We start from the raw sequence: 26,029 nt of genomic DNA on the forward strand, positions 1-26,029 counted from the left end.
CTGGATTTAGACTGCTTGCCTGTTCTGTCTTCTAGTTTTCTGGTCTCCTGTTCCATTTCTTCTTGGAACTGCTGTTTCATCTTCCAGTTTCCTTCTTTTACATTCCTCTACTTTTCTTAGTCTGTTGGCTTCTTTGGAACCCCAAATCCTCCTTTCCTAGGTCCTGATTTCCTTGCTTCTCCTTCTCTTTCAGAGCCTAGAAATTCAGTTTATGCATGGCTTTAGATTCAGAAGACTCTCCTGCTTAACTTGCCTCTATGACAATAGGAAAGCTCAGTCAATCATTGTCTGATGTTTCAAATTCCCTTCATGCATTAATTTTAGATCACCTTTAAAACATATAATGGATCTCTTTCAATCAAGAAGAATGTCAAGTCACCTTGGCACTAAAAGGCCATTTCATTTTCATTGTATCTCCAGACTATACTGATTATTTTTTAATTTCCCAAAACTGCATTTGGAAGTTGTTTTGTTGTTTAGTCGTTAAGTCGTGTCCAACTCTTCGTGACCCCATGAACCATATTGCGCCAGGCCTTCCTGTCCTTCACTGCCTCCCTGAGTTTGCTCAGTTTGTCCATTGTTTTAAGCTTCTGGAAGTTAGTTAAGACTAAGATCTTCTAGAAAATGTTTGGTAGATAGTGGTCATGCTTTCTGGTTTTAGCAGAACTTGAAGAATCCTTTGCTTTATTGCCCTTATTATTACTATTACAGGATTTGTGACTATTTTGTATATGTACCATGGACATTTTGATGTATGGATAGATATTTTAATTTTACAGTAATGTTGTAGCATTACTATTAGCCACTGGGAGTTCTTTGTTGACTCAGCAGCATATAAATGTAATATGCAAAAAACACATTTCTGGAAAACTGTATACAGACCTGCAGCTTCCTGATGGTGGTGTGGTAAAATAGCATCCTTTTCTCCTGTCGCTTCTTCAGGGGAGTAACAACCTTCTGGAGGTTTGAGAGAAAGGACAATACCAAGGAAAAGTAGGTAGAAGTAGCATTTGTGTGGCCTCCCATCAGCTCTCCTAGCTTCTTTAGATACAAGTAATATGAATGTACGACCTGCAAAACAAACCTTTCTATCAAGCAGAGTCACTGACTGAACTTGTTCTGAGCCATCTGTTCAGTTATGAACTACAGGTAGTATGGTGCTGAAAAAAGTGACATATGACCAGTCCTCACACTTATGACTATCACAGCATCCCTACAGTCACATGATCAAATTTTGCGCACTTGGCAACTGGCATGTAATTACAATGGTTGAAATGTTCTGGGGTCACGTGATCTCCATTTGCGACTTTCCCAGCCAGCTTCTGACAAGCAAAGTGATTGGGGAAGCCGGATTTGCTTAACAACCATGTGATTTGCTTAATGACCACAGCAAAAGAGTTCATAAAATCAGGTGTGACTCACTTAATGACCACTTCGCTTAGCAACGGAAGTTCCGGTCCCAATTGTAGTCGTAAGTTGAGGACTACCTGTATCTAAAATAAAAAATTATCTAATACCTCAGCCTTCTGCTACTTATAAATACGTCTGCAGCAGCAAAGATTGGTCTGTAAATTTGAATCCATGCAGAAATACAGAGGTAATATATGTATTGCATGCCTGCATTATGAAATCTCTTTGGGATCTCTGCATCTTATTCTTTCTGTCTTGCCAAATCTTTGCCATCTCAAAGCAGTTTACAACACCATTATAAAATACAACAATAAAAACAAATAAGTAAAATAATATAAAATGATATTTAAAAAGGGGGGGGGTTGGAAAACAAAAACAGAACAGAACTATTTGTCCAGCATTCATTTATGAAGGCCTGGATGAAGATACAGGTCTTCCATAGACCCTAAAAGTTATAATAGTAGGCACCTCATGAATTGCAAAGAGAGAGGTGATGCCACCACAGAGAAGGTCCATCTGGGAATAACGACAAGATGATACTCTGTTAATCCTGTATCATGCAGCAGGACCTCCCCAGATCTTAGCAACTGACAAGATCTGTAATGATGAAGGCATTTTTTCAGGTATTCTGGTCCCAGGTTGTTTAGTACCTTACAAGTCAAAAACGAAAATCTGAACCTGGCTTGGTGGCTAACTGGCAGCCAGTGCAATTGCTTTGCCAGAGATGTAATCTGTGGGTATGCAAGTGCCTCTCTTGACAACTTGGCTGCCAGATTATGTACCATGCTATTTTCTGAGGCTATCACTGAATATGCTAATATGGCCAAGAGAGCAAGATGTCTTGTCATATCTACAGGCATCAAGAGATACACTGGACAGTTCAGTACACTTGATATCAAAAACTATGTTCACATCAGCATGAAGATGAGCGGTTTCGATCAAATGTGCCTTCTACATCTGTTAAGTATTTGAGCGCTGCAAATTCAAGTTATCTGAGGCAATGACAATAAACTCTTACCCACCTTAAAGAATTAGGCAGACAGCTATTTGAAGATGCAAAGAAGCCTTCTTTGCAACCTTCTGTGCCATTCAGCACGCAGAACTATGCACACTAGCACATGTCCTGTGGATTCCATTGCAAATATCATATCACTTGTGCTTTAGCTTTCTCCTGGCTTGTTCCACGGTCAGAGATTTCAGTAGACCTAGAGAGAAGCCCTTCCTCCACAGTGCTGAATAAAACAATTTAGGGCAATTGTCTCAATATCCTGTTTTGTTTTCCCATTCTATAGGTCAAAAAAGACGCAGAACAGGATAGATCAATACACCTTTATCATTATACAGTAGATCAAAACAGGATTATTGACTCTGGCTTCTGCGAATTCCCCCAGAGCACTCAAGAATCCATCAGATTCCATCAGTTGCCAGGGGTGAATCCCCTTAGTTGCCAGGGGTACCTGGCAAATTGCCAGGGTGGATTCCCCTCCTTTACTTCTTCTGAAGGGCAGTGATGCTCTGAGCATGATTTTGGAATAACTATTATCTTTTGTTACAGTATCAAATTCACCCTACCCATATCCCAGGCCAAAAATTAATTTGAGGGCATGCCCTACCTTATATAATGACAATTTAATGTCCTATCTTGTCCAATGATAGTTATAGAATGATTCACAGTTGACATGGAAGACAAACTTTCAGCTTCGGCATGAATGTTGAACTCTTATAGGACCATTATCCCAGAATTCTTTAATAGCACATTTGAGATCACTTTAGCTAGTTCATTCAGGCAGGCTGTCGGAAGAGATAAACCAAGTTTCTTCAAGCTGTCCCATTGACGCAATGCCACATAAAAACCACTGTAGCATATTCCAATTTGGAGAAGTTGTCTGGTGATTAAGGTGGTGACTTTGGTGACTTCCAATCCCCACCATGATTTGATGCCACTTTAAAAATACAGATGAGCAATATCATCCATTGAAATCTCTCAGTAACACAGATCATAGATGAATGAGATCTTGTGAACCATCTCACAATATATGACCATTGGTTTCTCAGTCTCACACAAGGTGTAGAGACTGGCTTGAGAAATGACTAATTCAGAAATAGTAAATTAATAATGTAACACAGCTTACCCAGGGATAATTCACATTTCTTTCAAGATCATATTTTAGTGGCAACTCAAATTGTGGATGGTCAATCTGAAAAAGGAAAACATGGATATATAGTAATACCAGCAACATTATAACTAGGTTAAGAATCAGATATAAGCAGATATAAGCAATTTTCAAAGAGGGAAAAAACACATTCTGAGTTGTCGTTGTTGATAATAAATCATCTTTTTTCACATTTCAAAAAATATGATTCCACCATGGATTCAGTTTGGAGCAAATATGCATTTCTCATTCCACTAGATTGAGCAATGCTACAAATGCAAATATCGGATGAAATTCAGTTAGCATCTTTCCTTAATAAAAAAAAATCTGCAACCCTCCCCACTCTAAACTTCAGCATGAAATTATACTGAAAGTTGTCAACAGGGGTAGATACATTCTTCAGAAGAGCTTCCATCTCTCTCTGTCTCTGTCTTTGTCTTTCCCTCTCCCCCTGCCCCCCCCTCCCCATTGCACTAAAGATGCATGGAGTTATTCACATATCCATGTAATAATACATTGAAAAATATGAACGAAAACTAAAATTGTTCAAATTTCTGTGGATTTTCTTTTAAAGCAATATGAGAAAAAACATCAGACCTGAATCCTGATCTAACATGGAAAGAGAGGACAATTTTATTATAACTTGTACTTTCAGCACAGCATATTCACAGCTGTACAGGATCACACTCCGTGTGCTGAGAAGTTCTTTGACAGGGCATTCCCTTGTTCTGACTCTGTATAAGGTGACCTCATATAGAAAAATGTGTATATTAAAAACAAACTTTTTGACTGTGTTGCCTAAACTGTGCCTCATAGTAGTCCTACCTGGATAATATTGGTGCTTGGATCAGATGAACTGGGTCCCACATATGCTCTGAAGAATGGAAATGTGTTGTATTTTTCCATGAGTATCTGAAGAGTTTGGTTAAAATCTGTTTCTTTCCAGGAGCCAGTGATATTCCAACCACCAATCTGAAGAGGGAAAAAAAGGCAGATAATTGGATCATTTTCACTGAGAACAAGGGTTATGAAACAGCTAAGTATACATTCTGAGTTGGAATATGCGTAGTTCAAATCTCACTTCAGAAATGAACTCACTCAAGGCAAAACTCCAGTTGAAATAAATGAGGAGGAAACCATAATAATAACAGCAACAACCCCCACGCATAAGGAAAGGTTTCATTCTTTCTTTTTCCATTCACAATCCTCATAAATATCCTCCCAGGCTGTCCTTAGCTGCAAAAAAAAAAAAAAAAACCTCATTGAAACTATTTTCTGGGAGTCCCACTTTCTTAAGGACATTCCATAGCTTGACGTAGCTGGCAAAGAGAAAGCTTTTCTATAGTCAATGAAGCACATACTGACTTTTGGGGTGGGGGGTGACTCTTTGGCTTTCTGATCTATCCATCATGTCCCAGCAATAATGTTTCTTGTTCCTAGGCCTTTTTAAAAATTGGTTTGAACTTCTGGTATCTCCCTTTCCATATAAGGCTCTAAACTGTGTTGACTGATCCTAACATTATTTTGCTAGCATGTGAAATTAAGGATATCATGCAGTATTTTGCATGCTCTGTTAAGTTTCCTTTTTTGGGTACTGGTATGTAGACTGACTTCTTCAAATCTGTTGCACAATATACTGTTCTCCAGATTTGCTGACATAATTTCATGAGAACTTTTACTTTGCAAATTCAAAGTTCTTTTGTTTAGCATAGTTCATTTTAGTTTCCATTTCTCTTACTGTCAACATAGATAGCTGTTGCTGTGGAAGTTTAATTTGATATGAAATACATGTCTTTGCCGGCAATTTCTATAATTCTTTCTCTTTTCTCTTAATCTCCTGCAAAATAGCCTGTATTTTCTCTTGTGCTTTCTTTTTTTCAGTTTAATATTATGTTGAATACAATAGCCTCTAATAAAAGCTTTGCTTGTATCCCAAACTCTTCTTAAATCTGTCCCTTCGTTTAAATTATTCTCAAAAAATTCCGTTAATTTCTTTTTACAATCTTTCACTATACATTATTTTTGTAATAACATTTTTATATAATCTCCATCTAAAGGTAGTAGATTTCCTTTTAAAAGTGAAACTCACCAATTATGATCAGAATTTTTTTTTAGTAAAATCTCAACTTTGGATGTCTTAATAGCCAGGTTTTTGAAATCTGTATCTTGTTTATTCTTGAAAACCATCTATGCCTTTCTGAGAAGTATATTGCCATTTTTTGTCTCCATATGTCCACTGAAGTTAAGTTATCCATCAAATCAAAAAAAAAAAAAAGACTTTGGTAATTTACCTTGAGTATTTTTAATTTTCTTCTTAGATGTACTGTCTAACTATGGAGAGACCACACCATTCTAGTCTCCCATCAAATACCAGTTGTCTTATGAAAGATTTATCAAGTGTTCCAGAAATAGTAAAATTAATAGGTTATAGAAAAAAATGGATGTCAAGTTGTAATCTTAGAATAAGAGTTTAATGTATGTTTTACTTATATCTGCTGTAAAAAAAGTCAGAAGTCATTCTTTCTTGTATTTCTTTTTCTTTCTTTTTCTACACTTCTGCTTCTGCTTTCCTTCTTTCTCTTTATTCTTTATTTTCTTCTATTCTTTTTCTTGATTGTTAGTTCCTGTTAGTTTTTATCTTTCTGTTTTTAAAATTTTAAAATACTATTTAAAATACTATAAAATACTATTTATTTTAAAACTTTAGAATAAAGTTTTTATTATATTATAATAAAACTTTTATTATAATTTTATTATTATAAAAACTTATAAATTTTTAAAATAAAGTTTTATTAAAGAAAGAACTTCTACTGATTCTTCTTCTGTTCTGTGATATATTTCTGTAGTTATTCCATCAGTTCTTGTCTTCCAACTTGGTGATCACAGGAGTGCTGATCTAACTTCATCTTCTAGTACTAGGGATACTTGTAAGCAAGAAATATCTTCTAAGGTATCTTGAATGGTGATATCCAGATAATTTCAGTATGCTCCCTGTATCTCTATTTGATCTTCTTTGAATCAGTTACTCTCTGTCCATTGGCATCCTCTAGCGTACTATTTCAAACTTGGAAACTCCTTCTGAGTTCAGAGATCTTTTGGAAAACTGTTCCTGTTCTTCTGTGTCTGTTTCCATCTCCAGTGTGCTTACAGATGTTGCTGTAATACTGCTTCCTGTCTCTTCTAGCAGCTCTCTAAAATTCTTTGTTATGTTCCTTCCTGAGATATTTGTTTTTCTTGGCTTTGGCTTCTCTTCTTTTCTTGGCAAGTTCCATTGCGGTTCTGATATCCAGTTTGCTTTCTTGTTTCTTGGTCTTTGGCAGTTCTTTTCACAGCTGTATTTAACAACTTATTTGATTTCATTACGTGGTTTCTCTGGTTCTCTATCAATGAAGTTGAGGACTTCAAAGTGATTCTTGATGTTCTCCTTGAAAATGGAGGGTATATGCTCAAAGTCATATAGTGGAAACTGGTTGGCTTTGTTCTTCTGCTTTAACTTGACTTGGAACTTGCACATCAACAGTTTGCAATTTGTTCCACAATCAGCCCCTGGCCATGTTTTTCCTGTTATAGCTGAGGGATTTTTTTATCTACTTGTACCGATAATATCATTGATTTGATTTCTGTGTACTCCGTCAGGTATTGTCAATGTGCACAGGTGTCATGTACATGTTGTTTGAATAATGTGTTAGCAATGAAGAAATCAATAGATTGGAAGAAACTGGTAAGTAATTCTCCTGCTTCATTTCTGTTTTCAAAACCATACAGTCGAACTATATTTTCTCCTCTAAGTTCTCTTGCATGTAGTCTCTTTAGAGCTCTAGCCACTCATCTCCTGCTTAGTTCAACCTGTTTTCTCTTCCCTAGAGAGGTTGAGCCCATTTTTTTTGTTGTTATCAGAAAAACATTTCTGGATGCCTGTACTGCACTATTCCTCCTGCCTTTCTTTTTCCCAGTTATCACTCCCTTTCAATTTGCTTCTTTGTTTGATTCTCTTCCATATGGAGAGTTGTTTCTAGTTCTGGCTCCTGTTGTAGTGTACCTTTATTTAGTCTAATGATTTTGTCTTCTCTTTCGAACAGTTGTAGTCACTTGCTGATCCAGTCTTCTAACTGCAATATTTCTTCCGCCAGTTCCATATGCTTGCACTAGTTGCAAACATATCTCACAATTGTTACAAGTCGCAGCAGCAAAGTCAGGTCCATTCACCTTCGCTTCTGTTTCCTAAAGCACCACTAATAGAAAAATAATTTACTTCTATTTGTTACCTTCTCAGGCTGTCAGATTAATCATTAATCTGTATGAATTCCACTGGAAACTCTTCTTGGTTCTCCCTGTTCACTTGCTCAATGACTGTAGCTGTTTTGGCCCCTAGAAAGTAATATGAAAACCTTGTTCCTATGGGATGATTCATGTGTACATTTTTTTTCTCTACATGAGATTGCCAGGTTTGAAGAATGGAAGCTGAATATGGAAGTTAAGATGATGTTTCTGGAAAAAAATATTGCATTTTAAGGAACTAGGAAAACTCTATAATATTAGATCTATGATTGGCCTGCTAAAGACAAGTCTTATAAACCAGCCTTTAAAAAAGAAAAAGAAATCCAAAAAGAACTTAACATCCAAGGCTTCACCATCACAATAATCTGTGCAACAACCAGCCACAAAAGAGAACAAATAATAAAGGCCACATAATGAGCAGAAAACCCCACATCACACAAGAAAAGGGTACCACTGAATTACTGTGCTCAGGAGGGATATTTTTTGCACATCCAAGGGTATTAGTTTTTATTAATACTCAATTTTCATGCGTGAAGGAGTTAAAGTAGGCCCATCACTTGAAGCCCACTGCGTAAGATATGTAAACATGAGCAACAGAGCTTCAGTTCTGCCTTTTTATTCTCTTTTAGCTGCACAAAGAAGCCACTCTGAGCAGAAAAGTGGCAAGATAGAAAGCGGTGTTCAGCTGCTTTCATTCAGCTCTTCTTCCTACAACAACTTTCTTTAAGCTTCAACATGTGTCTGGTGTTCTGAGCCCAGGGATAGGGGAGCTGAGGTACAGGCTGACCACCTGTCCTCTTTGTGAGGTAGTTCGACAAAAAGCATGCCCAGATGAACTAATTCAACTTTATTGTAAGATTAACAGAATCTTGCCAGTCTGAAAGTACATTTCTCCCCCGTCACCTTTACAGTCCAAGAAACTAAGGATGGTCCCTTCTGAGATGTTTGCCATACCCACATTCCTGCTGCAGGCTAAGCTGCCTCTTATCCAACTCTTTCCCTGGCAGCGGTTCTTCTCCCCGGGTCATTCCCATATAACCATTACATCTTTAAATTTAAATCTTTCAGATTAAATACATTTTAAAAAATGGCTGATTTCAGCCACTAAAGTTCTGAGAGTTGACATTTCAATAGAGAGGAAACTATCAACACAAGAATAGCGAATAAGGGAAAAATAATGACAGTGAGAGATGGGATCTAAGCAGATACAGAATTTTAGGTGTGACTGGAAATAAGGGCAGAAATACAGGATAGGGAATATAGAATCTTTATATTTTAAAGAACCGTGTCAACAAGAAATAAGGATATCACAACCCACCATCAATTATTTGAGTTTCAGGGCCAGAAAGTAAATGATCACACTTGTTATATTGAATGCTAATATGAAGAAGATGGAACATATAGTAGGACACATCTATGCCTAGGCGAAAGCAGACATCCACATTAGTGTACAGTAATCACCTTATTTATGAGCTCCTTCAAAGGCTCAGCACCTTGAGCTTCAATCTGATCCGTATTCATGCAGGAGGCATAAAACCGCATGGCTTTCTCCTGAGCTGAGCCATTATCCCCAAGTGGTGATTCCTCTGAAGAAGAGAAGGCAGGTAAATTACAAAATAGTTGGGAGATTATTTGTAAAGCAATGTGCCACAGCCCAAATTCACATCAAGATGACAAACTATAAAATGTACAGTGAAGCAGCAAGGCTAGAGTTCCTTCATTCATGATAATGCTGCTTGGTATTTCTATATCTGTGCTTCCACAACGTATTATATTATTTGTAATCTACTTTAAGAGTAGCCATTTGAAAAGAAAAATCAGAACAGATAGAATATATCACTTTGACTGACTAATACAAATAGCCCTTAATTAAGGCTCAATCAAACCATATTAAGGTTATATCCATGTAGTTCAATATGGTACGGATGAGCATCTCCCTATGCATTGGCATTCATATGTCCCCTTTGCTGCATTAGGATATCATGTACAATACCTTTACCCAACCAGCTTCCTCCAGTTATGTTAGATTCCCATTGCCTTTTATGGGCAAGGATTGGAGGTGATGGCCATTCGGCCACCCATGGAAGAAGTTCCATCTGTAGTATATTTCCATATTCAGAAATATCAGATGGCTTGATATTCAAGGCAGCAAAATGAGTCAATTAAAACTTAAGGCCATGAGGTATTTCAGGTTTCCTGTTCCTGGAGCTACTAACATCAATGGAATGAATGAATAAATAAATAAATGCATTTAGAAAAAAATCATGCCAAAGAAGGATGCAGCAAGAAGGAAGAGTGCATGTGTGAGGGAACAGCAGGAAGGCATTATGGCGGCAGAAACCAAAGTCTGATCATCGCATTAATTTTTTTCACCTTCCCACTGCATTTACATAATGAGCCTTTATTTTGAATATGGCTAAAGATGACAGACCTCCTGTGATGGAATGGAATTATGACAGCCAGGCTCAGGGCAAAAAACATTTTCTTACATCTCCTGAAGAGCGTGGGAGATACCAGAGGATGAGACTGGCACCTCCCTGAGGAATTCAAAATGTTGGGGCTGGTGTTACTTGGGAACTGGGGTTTCAGTCTGGGAAGATTCTTGCTAGAGGTTGTAGCTAATAAACATAGCTGGACTGAATTTACATGGTCTCTTGGAGTTCCTTGGGCTAGGCCTGACACCTCCAATATAAGTCATATTGGAGAGCTCCGCAAAAAACAAATGAACAAACAAACATGTTATTCAATTATATTATGCTTCTAGAGATAAAGCTTTTATATTAATTGGGTAAGCTGATATGATGGCCTAGAGAAATGCAGTTCCTCAGGGAATTACCAGTGGCCTACTTCTGGGAGAGGAGTTATTTGGCTGGATTTAAAAACTCACATGAGGGATCGCTAGGAACTGGGAAACAGTTCCCAGGATGCAGGACAAGGAACAAAGCGGATGGTGGTGAAAGAAGCATCATTCTGAGCAAAAGAACCAAAGGAAGGCAGTGAATTGGGCCGGAGAAGAAGTCTTCAGGGGAAAAGGAACTGAGGCAAAAAGACAATGAATGGTGAGAGAATTCTAAAGGAAGGATATTGATTGATAGAAGGAAACCAAAGAGTGGTTAGGAGGCTTATCAATAAGAGAAAGGTAAAGAAAGATGGAAAAAGTCAGCGAGATTTTGAAAAGCAGGCACATTAATGAACACTCTGAGCTAACATGCCAAAAGCGATGAGGTAAACATAGATTTATGTTTTGGGCACCAGAGATGATCATTCCTGAATCGATTGGATATTGCACTGGATATTCTTTACCTTGCTAACATCACAACTAGACTAATGCAATATGCCTGAAGAATATCTGGAAACTTTTTGGGTGTAAAATACTCCTATTAATGTGCTTTGATGCATTGCTACATTGAGAGCATCCAACACCAATACTGAAAATAGCCTCCAGGATTCAATTGAAAGTAGTGTCTTCAATTTCAAACACTTAATGGGTGTGATCTTGTTGTGTGCAGAGACCTCTTTCTTTATTCTCAACATTGGGATCCATAGGAGAGACCTTTCTTTGTATACTCTTATTGAGGAGAACTACTTGCCTGGCACTTGAGAAATAATCTTTCCTTGGGTCATTTTATTTTATTTTATTTATTATTGAATTTATACTTAACCTTTCTGTTTACACAAACACTCAAAGTAGCTTACTATATAACAATTTAAAAAAATACAGAAGGTAAAGCACAGTGGAACACACTCACTTGGTTTTGAGCTGTGAATGTCTCTGTTCTCTCTGCGTTCAAAAAGCACATCAAATGAACTGTTTTCAATTTGGCCTTTGGAATTCTTTATATTTTATTAGAGGTTTTTTCCCATTTGAAAATTCTGTTTTTAATTGCATTTAAATGTTGTTGTTTTTTTTATGTTGGGCAACTGGGGTATCATTTTTCTTTAACAGAAAGGAGCAAGAGGAGCAGAAGCAGCAGAGATGGAAGGTACGTGGAACTAGGAAGGGAAGAGCCAGGAAGAAAGTAGATAACTGGCGAAAATGATACATAGAATCTATGGGTCACTAGGGTCACCACAAATTACTAAAGCTGAGGATGATGGGCATAGTATAGTGCAAGGGGTTTCAAACTTTTTCAGACCACAGAACCCGTTCATTAAAATCACTGTCGTCGTCATCATCATCATCATCATCATCATCATCATCATCATCCCAGAATCCCTGTTCAAGAGGCAAAACTCTAGTGATAAAAAATTGGCTGCATTTGAGTGAACTTTTCTGATTGTTTGTTTTTTGCCAAGAATCTCTAACAGAACCCCCTCAATTTGAAAAACCCCAATCGGTTTGAAAAACTCTGGTACCGTAGAAAGAATATAACACTGCAAACATCAGAGGTTTTAGTAACTGTATTATAAGTAGGATGAATAAATGCATCATACTTTGTGCATCAAAGTGAACAACACTTGATGAAATAACATAATTGAAAAGAAGAATTATGGCTTTACAATAGGATATGAGTAAGAATAAACCAAGATTTAAAGAATAACGAATAGATTTAAAAGAATAAATAGATTTAAAAGGAATGTATATAGAAAAAGATAGCTAAAAGTCCTCACCCCTCCAATTCGATACATTTAGAAAAAGTGTTCTCTATATCAAAAGAATAGGAAAATGTTATCTAGTGATACTCTTGCCAAATAAAAAAGCTACTATCTGAATTGGTTTTAAAATTGTTCTGTTGCAGGTTGTTATACTTGTGATTCTGGATATATGTAGATTTTCTGATAATGGGGAGTTGGTGTGAATAATCTTAGGGCTACTGGATCCATGTCTATTACAGGTTATATCTTCATTAATGGTATGATTACTAGCAGTCTTATTTAGAATATGTTCCTGCTCCCTGCCCCCTAAAGATATCATAATGATTTGCAGAGGATTCTGGCCATAGAAGTAACCATCTGTCACTTCCCTCTACCTAAAAGCTTCTTCATGATGAGAAGGTTTTCTTCCAAAACCACATCAAACACATTTACTGAGGGTCTGTCCATGCCCCATGTGCTATTAGGTTCCCAGTTGCCACACACGTAACTGAAGAAGTCTTCACAAGGATCAATGGTGCCATTCTGGGCCTTCTGCAATCTGGCCAGGAGCACAAGGCACGACGAAGTATTGCAGCTTTCTGGAAAAACATAGGAACAGGGGAGGAGGAATTGTATTATCTTGCCTTTATTGAAAAGCATAGGTTGTCTTATAATATAAGCACAGGAAAGCCCATGGCATATACGCAGCTGTTTCTACAACTTTCTACATCAGGAATAATAAGATTCCTTAGAGCAAACAAGAGTGTATAATGAACCATGTTTAGAATTTATGCCTTGAAGGCAGAACAGAGGAGATTCCTTTGGGTCTAGAATCATAGATAAGTGTCGGGGGGGGGATGAGAGAGGGGGCACTTGGTTAATGGGTGTTTTCTATATAGTTCTTCCTTTGAATTTTTTTGTTCTTTTAAAGTAAGTTTCACATTGCTCAGAAAAACCTATGTAACAGATTTCCTTGGAATGCACTTCCCATAATTCCTTGCAAGTGACGTGACATAAATTGGGCTAGATCCCATACATAATAGATACACAGTATCATTAATGGTAATATACATGACTAAGCACAATCTACAATAGAAGTAATTTATTATCATCCATCCACTCCCTCCTCAAGTTCTTTCTTCCATTTTTTGGGGCATATCAGAGAAATGGTAACTTCTAAAAAGTGATAATTGAATGTCTAGAATTACAACAAGGAGGAATATTTACACTGAAAATATAGGGAAAGATTTCATGAATATTTTAAGGTATGATGATACCATGTTTTAGTATGACAATGCATTGTACAATAGCCAGCTATATTTTTAAACCTTAACATCTTTTCATGCCCATTGCAGGGAATCTGGGAGTAGGAAGTGGGCCCTTGCAGGGTGAAGTTCTTGTGACTAAACCTACTGAACCTCACCGTCAATCTGTGTGAATTAAGGATACATCACCAATGCTCTCTTGCAGATGCTTACAGTATTACATGGAAAAGTTATTAATAGTGGACTAAGTGCTTTCTAGGAACGTGTTTGGATATTTCTGCTATCTTTACTTCACTATGATAAATGAGGGAATCTTGGGATTCTCAAGATGCAGTTTAAAAATTAAGATGCAAGAGTCTTCTAGCAGTTTTCTAAAGAGAGAGGGGAAGAAATGGATGTGATCTCCGTATCACAATATTCATACTATGCAACATTTGCAAAAATAGGTGCAACTTCTCTCACAATTCTGTGATGATCCACAGTTTAGTTGGTAAAGATCTTTATCCATACAAAGCACTATTCTTTCATTCTGGTAAGTAAATATTAAAACTCCATTATAGCATGTCTAAAACTTTGATTCCCTCCTTTTCCTTCTCATACTGTCCGGCTGCTCTGAATACTAACCTGAAGGAGAGCTTCTTTCAGTTTTTTGCTAGCATCTCAGCCAAATACGCTCTGTCAGATACACACACTACTAGGAGCAACTGATCCCCTATCAAAAGCAGATCACTCCTAGAATCCCAACAAGCCTATGACCAAATCCTGCATAGGACTGCAACTTCCATAATCTTCAGTCATCATAACTACCCTAAAGCTTTCTGAAGCACTTCAGATTTAATTAGACATTTTTGGGGTTCCCTCAGTCTGAGAAAGTGTCTCTTTCACTCATTTTCTATGCTTAATGTGGGCAGAACCAGTGCTAAGGGCAGACCAATCCAATCAGCAAACAGGTAGGAAGTCAGAAAAAAGGAAAGCTCTAATACCTAGATTGCATGTAATGATGGAGAAGACAATGGCTAGCACAAGACCAATGACAGCAGTGAAGAGCAGAGCACAAAGGAAGAGGGATTTTCCCTGATGACATCTTTGCACAGTCCCTCCTGGGCCTTCATCAGTCTGGAATCAGAGAAAAACAGCAATAAGTTAATTCCTTGTGTAGACAGGACTAGTCCTTATCCAGGAAGCAAAATCAGAAGAAGTTTGAAAATCAGGTGAAAATCAGGTAACAAGTCTCAAAATACAGATGGTGAACTAGTGAATTAATGGAGGATGCTAAGAGTGGTAGTTCAACAATATTTTGATGGTCATGAATTCTCGACACTTGATCTAAAATATAGGAAGTGCAGTTACACAACAATTCCTCACTGAATACTATTTTCTATTCTAAAAAAATCAATGAACTGTTTAAAGCCATACATGTTGCTGTTGACATTTGAATATGACTAATTTGTAATACAATGCTAAACAAAGATGACTCATATTTCACTGAAGGATACAGCTAGTATTCTCTTTGAATGCTTCACATTTTCTAAGCAGAGTCCCTTCTTTTTTATTTGTGCGAATCTTAAATGATGAACAATACTCAGAACTTAGAATGTCGCTTTTTAAGCAAATGAGGCCTTTCTTTTCATCATTTTTTCAGTGCTTGGGAAGTCACTGCTTGTAGCGATACCATTAAAATAATAACCAGAGCAGTATCCATAGAGAGGGGAGCTTCTAAGTGAAGCAGGACTAATTTACTTTCAGGACAGTTTGACTAAACTGTCACATTCATATTCCTTTTAAAGAGGAGAGAGGTCTCTGTGAGTCCATTTAGTTCACAAAATTCCTCTTTTCTTGTTTTACCCTGGAAAATTGAATTAGAGGTGTGATGATACAGTCAGGTTTTAAAGCAAATGGAGAATATGTAATAGACTCTGCACAGTTCCTAATAAACTTAGAACATTTATGAACAAAAGGGATTTATTCCAAGGTATTCAAAGCTGGGGATATTTACCGCGAAATGAAATGTTTTGTCATAAATAAGAGCATGGGTGGGAATGGAGATGGAAGTGAACAAATCACAGAATGAAACAGTCCAGGTAGGATTTAAAATATTAAGTCATTAGGACTAAAGTGTCAGAACATGGATATAGATAATGGGAGATGCATCTGAGGATTTTTAAATTCCTTCTCCATTCTTTTCTAACACTTTCACATACCCCCCTGCTCTCTAAAACGCTGGATGACAGTGTATCCTGCAAGCTCTTACTTGTGCACGTGATATAGTCAGCAGCTTCAGATAGGGTATTCATGTCTGGCATGTCAAATACTCTAGATAGAACTTGCATAACAACTTTCATAATTAAACTGTCATAAGATCACCTTAAATCAATGTGCACATTCAACTGAGAGACTTCATTCATTGATCATTTCTAGAGAAACAGCCCTGTCAGATCTGTTGCCACAAAAGAGACAACCTACATCTATCAAAGTGGAAATTACAAAAATGTATGTCATAATTAGTTGATCTCTAAGATGCAACACACAGCAAGTATTAACACCTGGACCACCATGTCCAGGCTCAGAACTTAAGCAGAGTCAGACTTGGTTGGTTTTTAAGTAGCTGACCTCCAGGGAATACCAAGGCTGGGAACTCCCAAATCATCATCATCATCATCATCATCATGGAAGAAGGCAGTGTCAACCCAAACAAATATCACATAGACAGGTCCATGAAGTCAGCAAATATCAGGTTCTCCTTGAAGGCAGTATTATCTTTGATGTATCTAATCGCTTTACAACTATATATTTCTATACACACATATGCACACATTACTTCCATAGTTCTACCAAGAAAACAATATGGATGTGTCCATTAAGTCACTGGGAGCTGAACTTAATTTGAGGGAGATTTTATTTGTCCATGTCTTGATTAACCATGAAAAGAAATTAAACAACAGACATGCATTTGCAAATGACCCCAAGTTTTCTAAAGCTATTACAACCACATAGGGCAGTGTTTCTCAACCTCAGCAACTTCAAGATATATGGACTTCCACTCCCAGAATTCCCCAGTCAGCATGCATTCTGGGAGTGGAAGTCCATACATCTTGAAGTTGCTGAGGTTGAGAAACACTGACATAGGGAAAGGAAAAGCAACATGAACAGAATGATGAAAGTGTAACAAAGGCTGTGCTTGCCCAAATTTGCCAACAGCAAAGATATTTCACAGTCATCTCTGTGTATCACTGCCAATATAATTCAGATATTAATAATATCTTAGGGCAGAGATTGCAAAGTCTTACTCTCTTTCTTCCTGACAATTTTCCTATGAAGTGGCAAGGAGCTGAACCTTTTCATAGATAATTGTCTGTTTACCAAACCATCTCCTGAACATTTGTCAGCTTGTGAACCAGCCATCACAATTATTTTTATATAAACCTACAATTTTCTAGCACTGGAATCTGAATCCAGAATATTACATGGTGCTACATATTGTTTCCGCAAATGTCAGTCTGTGTGAGAGAATTGTAGAGAGAGTGACAGCTGAGGAAGGGTGATAATGATTATGCAGAAAGGAGGCCCAAGGCCCACCTAGCACCTTCAGCCACACAACCACTATCATGCCATTCTTGACTCTTGCCATTCCTGCATCCAGGCCTATAAAGCAAGGGTTGCCAGACCCCTGAAATAAAATATTTGGGGCAAGGGTTTGGAAGAAGAGCTTTCTTTCTAGTGTTCTTTGTGTAACCTAGGTTAAATCAGCAGATGAAGGCAGCATACAGTAGTTCTTAGCTCATATACGTATGATAGTCTTCTCCAATCTAGTGATCTCCATAAGAGTTGAAGCTGAAACATCTAGTATTCCCAACTGTTGGGATTCATGGACTGAGAAGTTTAGGGAACATTATTCTAAGAAAAAACTGTTTTATCATACTCAGTTCTAAAACACTGACAAAGGGAGAAAGGAGCAGTCTTACATTTTCTTATCTTTTTTGGCTGGGCCAAAAAAAAAAAAAACTTGGTTAACCTCATTAAAAAACCCATGGCAGAATTAACATATTTTATATTAATCTTGTAGGTCTAAACAATCTATAATAATGATCAAATCTAATTTCCAAGTCAAAATAACTTTATTATATATGTAGCCTTAGGTGTTACCAGTTCATCAAAGCAAATCTGCAGTACAGAAATATTCAACTTTATTGAATAATGTACAATGTTACCAACCTTTAATGTTAAAGAAAAGAATGTCATACATGTATATATCAGCTAGTTTCTCTCATTATGTGAAGTCTGTATCATTAAGTGAAATCTGAACTTTGCAAGCAGCAGGCAATTTCATGTTGTTTTTGGCACTCAATAAAATGACAGGGTTAATTTGTCCCTGATTCAAAATTCCCCATAAAAGTCCACTTTTGATCTGAAGGTTAGGATCCGCCCCATGCCAAAAATTGTGCTTGCTTATATAAATCAACTTGGCAGGAACAGAGTAGGGGGGATGCTGGATTCGATGATGGCAGATCCACTCTCCAACTGGAATGTCCTTTATAATCAGACTACCATTGGTTATATCAAGGATAGCATCTTAGAAATGATGTTAGGAAAGAGTTTGAAAGAGAAATCTTATTTTACCCATTTGCTTACCTCACTATCTTCCATCTCCCATCATTAGAAGTTGGGGGATGGGAAGAATATATTTTGTGCCAAACTTTTTATATGGTAGTCTTAGAAATGAATTTTGTCTAAGGAAAAGATGAATAAGTTAATCTCTTGTACTCTTCACTGTTTCTTACTCCCAACCATTAGTTCTAATCCCTTGTCATGTCTCCTTTTCTTTGCCCAAAAACCCATCAACGTTGATCTGAGATTTGCCATAGATATTTCTCATCATGTGATCCAGTTTCATTCCAAATTTTACTACCATCTCACTTAAAACAATACTGAGGCATATAAAGAACCTCCAGGGATATCTTTAGAAAACATATAAAGACAAGTCAAGTTGGTAAGCACTTGTCCATATAGTCATCAGGAACTAAGCCTGGCTCAGTGGCACCACCCTGTGTGAAATTTGGCAAACATGCTTCTTAATGGTGATCTGGCCTAAATTCAATTTTTCTTCTGTTCTAGTTAAAAAGAAAACAGATTCTAAAGCGTGTCAGTGATAAGTCCCTACAGCAATTTCTATGTCATTTAGTATTTTCTTATGCTCTCATTCCTGCCAATGTCAATCTGTTCTGATTTTGAATATTTAAAAGTTGTTTATGTTTTTCCCACAGTAGGAAGACAGCTATTTTTCCCAGTTCATTTTCAGAACTAGGAACCAGGTAGTATGGGCTGCCTCCTGGACTGACACAGAGCCAAGGATCTTGCTGTAAAGTAGGTGAGAAGCACATGATATGTATTCTATCATCAAAAAAGTTCTCATTGCAAAACACAGTATGCCATTAAAGTAAAATGAGCAATTAACATCATGTGAGAGCTATCTAAGTAACCAAAACAGGGAAACCTCATCAGCTTCTATAATAACTCGGTATTTGTTCTTATATTTCTTAAGGGTAATATCTATCACTTGGAATTAATCTTACTTTAAAGTATGTTTGACATAAACGAATCCAGCACAACATATTCAAGGGGGAGGGGGTCAAATACTTTAAATGAAAATATCTGACAGGCCCAAGATCAGTGCAGCCAAGCCTCAAAAATGACTGGGTTATCATTACATTTCAAAAACAAAAATGTGGAGATAGCACATTTTAAACTTGTTGAAATGTTCTTGTTCAATATTTAGGAAATGACTACACAATCTGCAGTGGACTAACTAAGGAATATTAACATTTAATTCCCTAAAAAAGACATTATTATTGCTCAGTGGAGTGTAGGGAAACGGACATAGTATCCTGCATTTGTTTTCATGAATATATGTACAATTATTGTGGCAGAGAGGAAGCCTTTGTATGAATATCCAATGCTAAATTTCTAAAAATAGGTATGTTGCTGCTATAAACTAAAAGCCTTTGATGTGTAACTTTGTCTCCGTAATTCTGAGTCTGGCTGTAAATGATCCAGGGTCCAAGCCAAAAAAGTGCTGTCTTCTAAACTGATAATTCCTCTATCCTAGAGTTAAGTCTGGCATTGAAAACACGCATACAGACAAAAGTTTGTGTGTGTGTGTGTGTGTGCGTGTGTGCATATCTTTTCATTCTGAATATCAGGAGCTAGCTAGCAATGTACTTTTTAGTCCACAAACTACACATTCTTTTGGAGGAAACAAACATCTAATGCCTGAGAAGATAAGTGCCTAAAATGAGAAGAGCAAAGAGAGAGAAAACTGGGCTCCATCTTACCTGCGGAGATGTCCTCATGATTTCACTTTTGAATTCTTTCTGAAACTTCTCTCCTTGTCCGTGGCCTTCAATCCACCTTCTCCTCAGGGGTTAGCAAGGAATATCATTTCAGAGCAGAGACCAAGCTTTCTCTTCCTATTCTGGCTGGAGGCATGACAGAGGAGGAGATGGAGGAGGAGTGGCAGGGAAGCTGGTCAAAATAACATCTCTGAAGGAAATAGAAGCTGATAACGTTCCCGCCCACTCCTTCTTTGTGTCATGGTTTCCTCCTGGAACGTGCAGTTCAAACACACTTTCTACTCCTTGGGATGGAACACGTATCTTTTTCACCCAGTGACTGCAGAGTAACTTCATTGCCTACAGTGAAGGTTTTGAGACTGCAGCCTCTGCCTGTCCCTCTGATTCTTTCTTCCCCCCACCCCCAGGGATATTATCTCTTCCCCACATGCACATGGAGACCCACCCAATGCTAGGATGTCCGATTGCTCATCCACACTTAACATTCAATCCATAGCTTACCCTCCCTTCCTTCACAATTGTCCTGCTGCTGCCTTCTACCCATCTTGCCACAACTTTGCTTGTCTGCTTTGATCTGAGACCTTTTCTGCACACCGCCTGTTTCAGCCTGCTGTGCTGGGCCCTCGGGCATCTGTTAAGATTAAGATACAAATAATGCAAATTTTGGCTTTCACTGATCCCCCTCCTTTTTCTCCCCAGTTCCTAAAAAAAGTGAGAAATGTATTTCAGTGACTGACATTAGCACAATATTTTCTTTATGTGGACAGAAAGTTCACAAACTTCTTTTCAAATCTACAGTCAACCGAACCTTATGCTTCATTGTAGTGTTAGTCTGGCAAGCTCCTTCTCAGCTGGAAAGCACCCTTGGGGTAGAGGTTTTGTGCTAGAGAAAGTAGATGCTTAATTTTTCTTCTGCCAGTTTTCTCTCCTGCAAGCTCCATTCTGATGGAGCACTGATGATGATACCTAGTTGGGTAATGAAACATCTGCAAGCAAACAACCAGGCTCAGAGAGCACCAAGGACTCCAAAGCTCTATTCTTTAATTGTTGTCCTCTCATTTCTTGATCCATGATTACATACACAAAAAAATTTTAGAGGGGAAGATATTATTCTCTGCTCCTAAATGTCTCTCTCTGGAGGACTTGGCAATGGAGAACATATCATCAGACTACTTTTACATATGGCTTTAATGTAACTTGCAACTTCAGTCTGGTTTGGCCAAATTTTCTGCTCTGGATATCCCAATAACTGTACCCAATAATCCTGCATTTAATTTGGCTAGGAGGAAATGTTAGTGGTTTCCTTTAAAAAAAAAAAAAGTTTTGTTTGTTTGTGAGATTTAGAGGCCACCTGATTCCAGAACAACTCTGGGCAACTTTTTATAAAAGAAAATTCTATGAGTCTGGGCAAACAACACTTCCTACATGCTCCTTATAACCTCAAACACAACTGAGAGGGGCTCCACAAGCACCCTGAGCCTGGGAGAACACATAAATTTTTTAAGACTTGTAGGACATCATCAAGGTGGGAGAAAAATGGATCATAGAGTGAATATCATTCCAGAGGACAGCTGCCACAACAGAGAGGGCATGCTTTCTGGGTCTCAAAGATGGCATTCTTTGAGTTAGTACTGCTGGTTCTCCAGATTTGAATTCTCTCTCCAGACTTCAAGGAATCAAATCATAGTGTGAATTTTATAGCTAATATGCCTTTAGATATGCATTCTCATGAACACAGAGGCTTTATGTAATACACCATCTACTATTTTACACGCTACAGCCAATGGGATATCTTTCCAACTATTAATGTTACAAAATGGGATAGTTTGTGTTGTAATTCCCTAGCCAAAAGGAGAAATGCTATCTTGAGTTTTAAACCAGAGTAGAGAAAATAAATGCAGTGTAATTCACATGGCGTGAAAATGTAATCAATGGATTACAAAGGACCAATGTTTAGCTTACACCCCAAAAGCTTCTGGGTTTACCTGGGAAATGCTAGAGGGCATTTATTTATAGCTTGATAATTTATTTATTAATCTGAGACATTGTGCTATAAATGACATAGCCAACATCTTTGCTGCTAAAAATACATAGCAAAATGTAACCAATCCCTAACTGGAACTCCAATCACTCACTCAGCACAAAGCCTACCTATTGCATGATAGAGGAGAAAGTGGTTAGTTTTATGTAGCTTGGAAGTGAGCAATCAGGCTTCTGAAGCCATATTGATGTATCTGAACCATGGTCTTCATCCAGAGGTTGCTGAGTTCACTTCCCTGTTTGCTTTAGGGGCTTGTTACATATCTTATAACTATAAGGTAGGGATGGGCAATCTGCACTCTAGAGACACAAGAATGCCTGTGAAATGCCTCCAGGCTGCAAAAAATGAGTGACCAGATTTTGGTCATGTGGTTTGTAACACACGTATAAGAGTGGATATGGGTATACTGAAACTCTGTAAGGCAGAATACACTTATTTCCACCCTTAACCTACCACAGACATGATATATTAGGGCTATGCAGCACTCCAGATGCAGAGGCAAGAAAGTGCCCTGGAGCGCATGGGGGCTCAGACGTAGCACTTGCCTGCAACTCTTAACCCAGACAAGTCTTTCTCAGAGATGGTGCTACACCTCCAGACAGCAGCCATGCAACCCTGAGAAAAGATTCAGCTGCATGAGGAGTTACGGACAGGAGCTCTGTGGGTACCTCAGTGTGCTCCAAAGCACCTTTTTGCTTTTTAAGTCTGAAGTGCTGCACAGCATAGCTAGCAGATGTACAGCCACATTAGGAAAACACCAAGGCCCAGTGATTTGTGTAGAACCTACCTACAGACTCTGCCATCCTTTTTAAAGACCGGAACTGCCATGACGATGTTTTTTTCATCCATCGAGGGAAACAACGAATGTTAGATGAAAACACACCAGCCTCTCTCCTTACCCCTCTGTCATTTCACAGGGCAGTTGGGGAAAGGGATGGATTCACTCACTACTAAGCTTGGGATCTGGTAAGTAGAGGATAAAGCACACAGTGAGAACTGGGTGAATGAGGGCTCTTCCTCACTGTTGGGTTAAACTGCATCAGCACCAGTCCCTGACCCAGCAGAAAACTATATTGGCCTAAAATTTGCTGCCCCCATGGAGACCCCTGCCCTGCCCCAGGCAGGATGCTAGCAAGCACTGCTCTCCTAATTTACAGCACATTAAGGACTGCAATGTGTAAATTCCCCCATCTTTGTTTCCCTCCCTCCCACCAGCCAGTGGAAAATCATCTCACTGGTCACTTTCTGTAACATGGGATGGGGATGGAGACAGAGGTGGGATTTTACAAATGGCTAGACTAGCTGGCTTAGCCATCTGTCAAAATTGTTATGGTTTGGCACAAGTGTTTGTATACACAGCAAGTACATGGATTTGTACTACAGCAAGTACATTCAAAGGGACCCCGACTTTCAGAAAATCACTAAACCTGTTTACAGAAGCTGACTGACCATCAGCTAACATCAGCTGATACTCAAGCACCTTTGGACATTCCAGAACAGTGTAAATCTGTGTTCAAAAGAAGCTGTAATCAGATGATAGATGGGTACCTTTTGTACACAGGTTGAGTGCTACACTATGAAGTGGCTCTCTCCTTCCCATATCTCCCACCTCCACTGGTGATCAGCCACTATCCAGGTTTCTGAGCCAGGGATCAGATACAGAGGGAGAATCCAGTCTGACAGAATCAGACTCTCTGCTGTCCAGACAGTGCCCAGGGACCCAAGGGAGAAGAAGTGCCTGCAACTGATCTGGCCAATAATAGTTGGGTTGATCCCAACCCCTAGGAGTTACCTGACTACATCAACACAGAATGGTTGGTGAAGATGGCCATACTCTATCCACAACAAAACAATATGTTGAGATAAGAGGAAAAACACCAAAACTAGAACAGGTAAGGATGACTTAGTCCAGCATTCAAGGATCCTGTTTTTATCTTTTTCCTTCTCTGAAGATGCTTTAAAAGCAGGCTGGGGGGGGGGGGGCAGAAATGAATTATATCTGACAGGAGCAAGGGAAAGAATAAAGTAAAGCCAGGCCCTATTAACCAATAGGTGACTCTTGCAGTAACCCGTAACGCACAGAGGTCTGCCTCAGCCATTCAAACCTATTACTTTTCCAGAGGAGCGCAGTTTATTCCCACTGCAATTAAGTTGTTTGCAGCTAAAGCCCGAGCACAACTGTTATATGGGGCCCAATTAGGACCATACAATAACATGATTACCTTGGAAAGAGTTCAAACAAAATTTCTAAGAAATATCTTCCAGGTACCCAGCTGTGTTCCAAACGCAGTACTCCGACGGGAAGCAGGAGTCAGTACACTTGAAACCAATCTTTGGGTTAACATCTTTACCTGCTGGCTAAAATTACACCATAACCCCAGTGGACTGACCCATCTAATACTGGCAGATAACTTTGAGACGACCTGGAAAACAGCTATCCAAAAGAAACTGAATCTTTATGGTTTTTCCAGCGATGCCATTTTGACTTTAGAGTTTGATCAAGCCAGGTCACTATTAAGACAAAGGATCTTAGATATAGAAGGCCAAGCAGAAACTGTTGTTTTTACCCATAATATAATTGCAAACAACCAAATTCTAGTGAACAAACCAGTCTCATACTTGTATCACATTACAGTTCCAAAATTCAGGAGAGCTTTATCCTTAGCCCGATTTAACGCTCTCCCTACAGCTGTTCTAGGAGGAAGATACAGGAAAATCCCTTATGATATTCGATACTGCCCCTGTGGCACGGGTGCCATTGAAACCACAGCCCATGTTCTCTTGTATTGTCAGTTTTATAGGGACATTCACTTTCACCTGATTACCCCTCTTTTATTTAAATTCCCCGGGCATTCCGATAATTTTTATTTGTATTATTTGTTAAATAATCAAGATAAATCCATTTCTTTAAAAGTTGCAAAAGTTTGCTACATAATGTGTAAGCTTCGCCCGCAAATGGTTGCTAATAGTTATTGATGAAAGGGGTAATATTGTTGTCTGTTTTATTGTATGTATTTTTATTGGTCAATGACTGAAATAAATATGATGATGATGACTCTTGCAGTAGAATGAAGATATCTAGAAATCCAGTTGCATTCACTCCTTCTACTGAACTTGGCTGGTCAGATGAATGTACCATCTCTTATTGCACAGTCTGTGGAAGAAATGAGCACAGCATTCCTTTTTGCTCTACCAAATGGTACCCCAGACTAGGACACACCTCCTGATGTTTTATCCTGAACTGCACATTGAGAGCTGTGTTCTTACGATGGTGAGATAAGGATTACTATGAAGTACAGCTGGTTTTCCAGTGGACTGAGTATAGCCTTCAGAAAAAAGGCTAATACTCCTTAGCTAAGCCAGTTCTGAGTACATAGTAAAAAAAGAAGAGAAAAAGTCCCCTGAATGTGTGGAGGAAAAAGTTAGGTTTTTATTTTTGCCTCAGCATGGTATTTTTCTGTGAAGTTTCTTCATATCTTTCAATTATACAGACTTCCATTTGACATCAGTAGAGATACGGTCCAGGAAAAATGGGATTTTGTGTTACTGTAGTAGCACATGTACCCTTATGTACAGGATACATCCATGGCTGAACCTCCACTAACTCAGAATTAACTTCAAATCTCAACAGATGGATTAAGGGATAGAGACTGTTTATTTCTGATTCTGAGTCGTCACCCTTAAAACCAGAGGAAAAGTTTTTGTGAATGTTTCCAAATTGCTCTGAAGGAATTATAATTTCCCCCAAAGGAGGCAAAGGTGGGAGAGGGCAGAAGGGGGATATCACTTTGAGTCAGCTTCTGCTAGCAAAGGCCAAGGAATGTAGTCTGTTACAGTTTGGAGCTGGATCTTACCATTGGGAAAAATGCAGCACAGGCAGAAGCCCCAAACTTGCAATATGGCACATTTTGAGCATGGTCCATCCAATGATGCCCTTCATTCCTGCAGGGTAACATGGCA

General features: G+C 38.4%; 1 protein-coding gene across 3 annotated transcripts in view; it reads right to left on the bottom strand.

Annotated features, from left to right (window-relative positions):
* KEL (Kell metallo-endopeptidase (Kell blood group)) overlaps positions 1 to 20,323 on the bottom strand; it is a 34,648-nt gene extending 14,325 nt beyond the window's left edge. The window contains exons 1-7 of one of the 3 annotated variants that reach the window (XM_025175488.2): positions 20,011 to 20,323; positions 14,665 to 14,797; positions 12,812 to 13,015; positions 9,303 to 9,427; positions 4,389 to 4,535; positions 3,543 to 3,608; positions 883 to 1,071 (exon numbers count right to left, since the gene is read on the bottom strand). In XM_025175488.2, coding sequence (XP_025031256.1) covers positions 883 to 1,071; positions 3,543 to 3,608; positions 4,389 to 4,535; positions 9,303 to 9,427; positions 12,812 to 13,015; positions 14,665 to 14,797; positions 20,011 to 20,028 — 882 coding nt within the window. In that variant the 5' untranslated portion in view covers positions 20,029 to 20,323. The remainder of the gene's footprint in view (positions 1 to 882; positions 1,072 to 3,542; positions 3,609 to 4,388; positions 4,536 to 9,302; positions 9,428 to 12,811; positions 13,016 to 14,664; positions 14,798 to 20,010) is intronic. The other 2 variants (XM_088138561.1, XM_007441927.4) reach the window with 2 other exon arrangements.
* Positions 20,324 to 26,029: the final 5,706 nt, after the last annotated feature.

Source organism: Python bivittatus, unplaced genomic scaffold (genome assembly GCF_059951505.1).
Source record: "Python bivittatus isolate LINGU-HERP-01145 unplaced genomic scaffold, Pbiv_v1 ctg000270_np1212, whole genome shotgun sequence".
Lineage (NCBI taxonomy): Eukaryota > Metazoa > Chordata > Lepidosauria > Squamata > Pythonidae > Python > Python bivittatus.